This window comes from Aotus nancymaae, unplaced genomic scaffold (genome assembly GCF_030222135.1).
Source record: "Aotus nancymaae isolate 86718 unplaced genomic scaffold, 86718_ANA_hifiasm-v0.15.2.pri h1tg000049l, whole genome shotgun sequence".
NCBI classification, from domain to species: Eukaryota; Metazoa; Chordata; class Mammalia; order Primates; family Aotidae; genus Aotus; species Aotus nancymaae.
In genome coordinates, this window is record NW_026988463.1 from 15,889,940 (window position 1) to 15,896,016 (window position 6,077).

General features: G+C 47.6%; 1 protein-coding gene across 4 annotated transcripts in view; it reads left to right on the plus strand.

Annotated features, from left to right (window-relative positions):
* Positions 1-6,077, plus strand: part of LOC135269036 (Golgi apparatus membrane protein TVP23 homolog A-like) — a 50,695-nt gene that overhangs the window by 33,432 nt on the left and 11,186 nt on the right. For all 4 annotated transcript variants that reach the window (XM_064362521.1, XM_064362524.1, XM_064362523.1 and 1 more), the window contains exons 4-6: positions 2,192-2,320; positions 3,588-3,716; positions 5,166-5,225. In XM_064362521.1, coding sequence (XP_064218591.1) covers positions 2,192-2,320; positions 3,588-3,716; positions 5,166-5,225 — 318 coding nt within the window. The remainder of the gene's footprint in view (positions 1-2,191; positions 2,321-3,587; positions 3,717-5,165; positions 5,226-6,077) is intronic.

Below are 6,077 nucleotides of genomic sequence, written 5' to 3' on the forward strand. Positions count from 1 at the left end.
ACAGAGTATCCCTCTTGTCACCCAGGCTGGAATGCAGTGGTGCTGTCTCAGCTCACTGCAAATTCTGCCATTTGGGTTCAAGCGATTATCCTGCCTCAGCCTCCCAAGTAGCTGGGATTACAGGCGCCTGCCACCACGTCCCGCTAATTTTGTATTTTTAGTAGAGACAGGATTTCTCTGTCTGGTCTCAAACTTCTGACCTCAGATGATCTGCCCCTCCACCCTGCCTCAGCCTCCCAAAGTGCTGGGATTACAGGTGTGAATCACCACACCCAGTGACTTTGGATTTTTTGTACTTACTGTACTAGTCTGCTTCCACGATGCTGATAAAGACATACCCAAGACTGAGTAATTTATAAAGACAAGGAGGTTTCATGGATTCAGTTCCATGTGGCTGGGGAGGCCTCACTATCATGGCGGAAGGTGAAAGGCAAATCTTACATGACGGCAGACAAGAGAGAATGGAAGCTGGTGGGGCACGGTGGCTCATGCCTGTAATCCCAGCATTTTGGGAGGCTGAGGCAGGAGGATCATCTGAGGTCAGCAGTTTGAGACCAGCCTGGCCAACATGGTGAAATCCCGTCTCTACTAAAAATACAAAAATTAGCCAGGCATGGTGGTGTGTGCCTGTAATCCCAACTACTTGGGAGGCTGAGGCGGGAGAATCACTTGAACCCGGGAGGCAGAGGATGTTGCATTGAGCCGCGATCGTGCCATTGCACTCCAGCCTAGGTGACAAGAACGAAACTCTGTCTCAAAAAAAAAAAAAAAAAATAGAGAATGAAAGCCAAGGGAAAGGGGTTTCTCCTTATGAAACCATCAGATCTCGTGACAATTACTCATTACCATGAGAACAGTATGGGGGAAACTGCCCCCATGATTCAGTTATCTCCCACCTGGTCTCTCCCACAACACGTGGGAATTGTGGGAGCGACAATCCAAGGTGAGATTTGAGTGGGGACACAGCCAAACCATATCACTTGTATATGAATTAACACATATATTTAAAACATATATAATATGAACATATAAATTATGTATGTTTGGGAGGGGAGTGTGTCACTTTTTTTTTGAGACAGAATCTGGCTCTGTCACCTGGCTGGAATGCAGTGGTGTGGTCCCGGCTCACTGCAACCTCTGCCTCCCGGATTCAAGTGATTCTCCTGCCTCAGCCTCCTGAGTAGCTGGGATTACAGGTGCGTGCCACCATGCCCAGCTAATTTTTGTATTTTTAGTAGAGACGGGGTTTCAGTATGTTGGCCAGAATTGTCTTGATCTCTTGACCTCGTGATCCACCCGTCTCAGCCTCCTAAAGTCCTCGGATTACAGGTGTGAGCCACCACGCCCGGCTGAGTTTGTCTAAAGTGAGCTTAGTTAAAAATCAGAAGCTGCAACATCTGAGAATCCACTACCATTCAATGCCTTTTTTCTTCCTGCTCCCAGTACAAGTCTGAAATGAACCAGGGAGCTTTTATTTATCAATAGTGAATACACCTCTTTGCCTGTGACCTCCTCAGAGTCATTTGTCTGTTCTCAGAATGTAACCGGAAGACTCCTGGTGGGCCTGCGATGGTGGAACCAGATAGATGAAGACGGGAAGAGCCACTGAATCTTTTTGAACCCAGGAAGGTATCGAGCTGAACTAACCAGAGTGGGGATAATGGGCGTGGAAAGTTTCCATGGGTTCCTTCATAGTTTTGTGCCTATCTGATTCCTGCCCTACACAAAACCACCGCTGTGGGTGCCCTGGTGAAGCATGTGTGTAGCAAAAGTATCTGCAAAATAGGGTGGGCACAGTGGCTCATGCCTGTAATCCCAGCACTTTGGGTGGGTGGATCACTTGAGGTCAGGAGTTCAAGACCAGCCTGGGCAACATGGTGAAACCCTGTCTCTCCTAAAAATACAAAAAGTAGCCGGGCATGGTGGCAGGCACTTGTAATCCCAGTTACTCAGGAGCCTGACACAGGAGAATCACTTTGAACCCAGGAGGTGGAGGTTGTGGTGAGCCAAGATCATGCCGTGGCACTCTAGCCTGGGCAACACAATGAGACTCCATCTCAAAACAAAACAAAACAAAACAAAAAAACGCCACAACAAAAGCATCTGCAAAATAAAATAAATGAAAATGCGAGCATGCTGTTTTGCAATCATGTCCACTTGTTTTGACGGTTGAATTGCTTTCCTTTCACAGGTGTCTCCGAATAACATCGCTGCCACAGAAGCGGAAGCGCGAATCTTCTGGCTGGGCCTCATAATCTGCCCCATGATATGGATTGTATTTTTTTTTAGCACCTTATTTTCCTTGAAGCTAAAGTGGCTGGTAAGTCCACACTTTGACTTCCACATTGCTTTGATGTCTCTGCAAAACCAGTGTCTGCACCAGTAGGCTTTGTTGTTATTTGTTATTGATTGATCAATTGTAACAAAGTTTATTGAGATATAATACACATTCCATACAGCTTACCTATTTGAAGTGTACAATTAGGGGCTGGGCGTGGTGGCTCACGCCTGTAATCCCAGGCCTTTGGGAGGCCGAGGAGGAGGACTGCTTGAGCTCAGGAGTTCGAGACCAGGCTGGGCAATATAGCAAGACCCCATCTCTGCAAAAAATACAAAAATTAGCCAGGCATGCTGATGTGCACGCTTAAGCCTGAGAGGCAGAGGTTGCAGTGAGCCAAGATTGTGCCATTGTACTCCAGCCTGGGTGCTAGAGTGAGACTGTCTCCAAAAGTAAAATAAAGTGTGAAATTCAGTGGCTTCTGGTGTAGTCAGAGTTGTGTAGCCAGCACCACCATCAATGTTAGGGCATTTTCATCACCTGAAAAAGAAGCCTGGTACCCCCTTTTCAACATTGCTTCCCTATGCTTCTGTTCCTCTAAGGCCTGGTACCTGCTAATTTTTCTGTCTGTATGGATTTGCCTATTCTGAGCATTTCGTATAAATGGACTCACATAGGCCAGGCATGGTAACTCATGCCTGTAGTCCCAGCACTTTGGGAGGCCAAGGCAGGTAAATCACCTGAGGTCAGGAGTTCAAGACCAGCCTGGCCAACGTGGCGAAACCCTGTCTCTACTATAAATACCAAAATTAGCTGGGCATAGTGCACACGCCTGTAATATCGGCTACTTGGGAGGCTGAGGCAGGAGAATCACTTGAACCTGGGAGGCGGAGTTTGCAATGAGCATCACCGCACTCCAGCCTTGGCGACAGAGCAAGACTCCATCTTAAAAAATAAAAGAGAGAGAGAGAGAAAAAAAAACCAAAATACTCATAGATAGTAAAACAACAGTGTCATCTAATGAGTTTGGGCTCTGGAATTTGGATCCTGGCTCTACCACGCTCCGGCTCTGTGACCTTGGGCAGCCTTCGTCTTCCTGAGCCTCATTTTCCTCCTTGTAAAATGGGATGATGATGGTGGTAGCCTCTCCGGTTGTAATGATTCGGAGGTGTCCATGGGTATTTGTAAATGCTCAGTAAATGTTGGTGTTACTAGTCTTAGGTGCAGGCTGGAGCTACTTCTACTTGGCTTGAGAGGCGCATTTCTCTAAGTGCTCTTAGAGAGTGGCCTTTGTTTTCTTTGCGTGCAGGCTCTGGTGGTTGCTGGGATCTCTCTCCAAGCTGCAAACCTGTATGGCTACATCCTTTGTAAGATGGGAGGCAACAGTGACGTCAGCAAGGTCACAGCCAGTTTCCTGTCCCAGACGGTGTTCCAGACGGTGAGTTATTGAGGTCTGACTCCTCGACCACTCCTCTCCAGGTAGTCAAAGTCAAGGTGGCCTGCTGGCAACTGCGGTTTGTAATGTAACATATCAGCCAGGCTGCCATTGTTTTATTATTTATTCTTTGGGAGACAGGGTCTCGCTCTGTCACCTAGGCTAGGGTGCAATGGCGTGACGGTTGCAGCAGTCCACCTGCGTTGGCCTCCCAAAGCTCTGGGATTACAGCCATGAGCCACCATGCCTCGCAGTTTTGTTTTTTAATTGTTAAAATTTAAATAGAAAATACCGTTTTAACCATTGCAAAGTGTACAGTTCTGTGGCATTATTAAGTATAACCACCTTGTTGTGCAACCTTCCCCCACCCAGCTCCAGAACTGCGTTCATCCTGCAAAACCTAAGCTTGGTACCCGTAAAACCTTATCTCCCCCTTCTCCTCGCCTCCTGCCCCTACGACCAGCACTCTGCTTTCCGTCTATGGGTTTGACTGCTCTAGGGACCTCCTGTAAGTGCAATCATAGTTTTTGTCCTTTTGTGACTGCCATTGTTAGTTTTCAGTGATTTCTAAAACCACAGAATTAACAAAGGAGTCACAAAGAGATTTTTTTTTTTTTTGAGATGGAATCTCACTTTGTCACCAGGTGGAGTGCAGTGGGGCGATCTCGACTCACTGCAACCTCCGCCTCCCAGGTTCAAGTGATTCTCCCGCCTCAGCCTCCTGATTAGTTGGGACTACAGGCGCACGCCACCACGCCCAGCTAATTTTTATATTTTTAGTAGAGACGGGGTTTCACCTTGTTGGCCAGGATGGTCTCGATCTCTTGACTTCGTGGTCCACCCACCTTAGCCTCCCAAAGTGCTGGAATTTAGGCATGAGCCACCGTGCTCAGCTTAGTTTTTTTTTTTTTTTTTTTTCTTTGAGATGCAGTCTCGCTCTGTCTCCCAGGCTGCAGTGCAATGGTGCGTTCTCGGCTCACTGCAACCTTTAACTCCTGGATTCAAGTGATTCTCCTGCCTCAGCCTCCTGAGTAGCTGGGATTACAGGTGCACACCACCATGCCTGGCTGATTTTTGTATTTAGTAGAGATGGGGTCTTGCCATGTTGGCCAGTCTGGTCTTGAACTCCTGGCCTCAAGTGATCTGCCGGCCTCGGCCTCCCAACGTGCTGGGATTACAGACTTGATCTACCATGTCTGGCCATTTTTTTTTCTTTTAAACTTAACAGATATTTCTAAAAGTGAGAGATAGAGGTCTTTCAAATTTGACCAGGTTCATCCTGAAATGGTTTGAACCATCTTAAATTTGAACGGCGCTGCTTTATGCCAAGACATCAAGCAACCAATTCCGCAGGTTGTCTGTGGTTTGTGGGTTTTCTCTGGCCTTAAATCAGCAGGATTGGCCCACTTGCATATAAGGACAGATAACCATTGTTGACTTTTCCCCTTGCAGGCCTGCCCAGAGGACTTTCAGAAGCCTGGCCTTGAGGGGCTGGAGATTCACCAGCATTAGGTGAGAAATGGATCATGGCACCCATTTGGAGGGGCTGGGAGTTCTGAAAAATGCAGCTCTTGGGGCCCAGGGGCCCAGGCTCTGGGTGAGATTCCCCTGTTCCCTGGGGTGGCCAGGTGCATGGTCAGGCAGGAAGCAGACTGGGCACTGGGCCTGCCCTAGGCTTTGCAGCCTCATTGCTCTTGGGGCGAGAGCTGGGGCGGGGCGGGGGCAGGGTCACAGCTTCCTCACACTGCACATGTGCAAATCTGACCATATGTGCAGGCCCAGGGAAGGGTGGGGAGGGAAAAGAGACAAGGAAGGGAAAGAACAAGGGGATTTGTTTTTGTTCCCCACTCTCCCGCTTTTATGCCCCAGAGCTGATGGAAAACAGGAGTTTACTCTTCTCCCAGCTATCTCTGATCCTGTGTCTCTCAAACAGAGCAAGCATCTCATGGCAATGATGACTGTAGCATTTATATCTGACTCTTTTTAATTTAATTTAAAAACCTGAAAACTGTTTTGTATATGACACTGGACATTACTGGATATACTGTGCACATGTTACTACACAGGGTGTATACACAGACCCCAAATTCTGTCTTACTGAGTGATTCAAGGCCTTTTTGAGTTGACCCAGCTGCATCATACAGAGTGATTTTAGAATGAACCCCAGCATGAGCTCTGTGACTTTTAGATTTTTCCTCAATCTGAAGAAGAGCGTTTGGACTGTGTGTTCCTCAGTGATGTGGTACACTCACCCCTTTGGTTCTGTTCTAGCTTTCTTCTCTTCAGAGGCAGAATGGCTTAAATGGGAGTTTCTATAATTGACTAAGCTTCTGACACAGCAGAATCCCACGGTCCCATAACCCG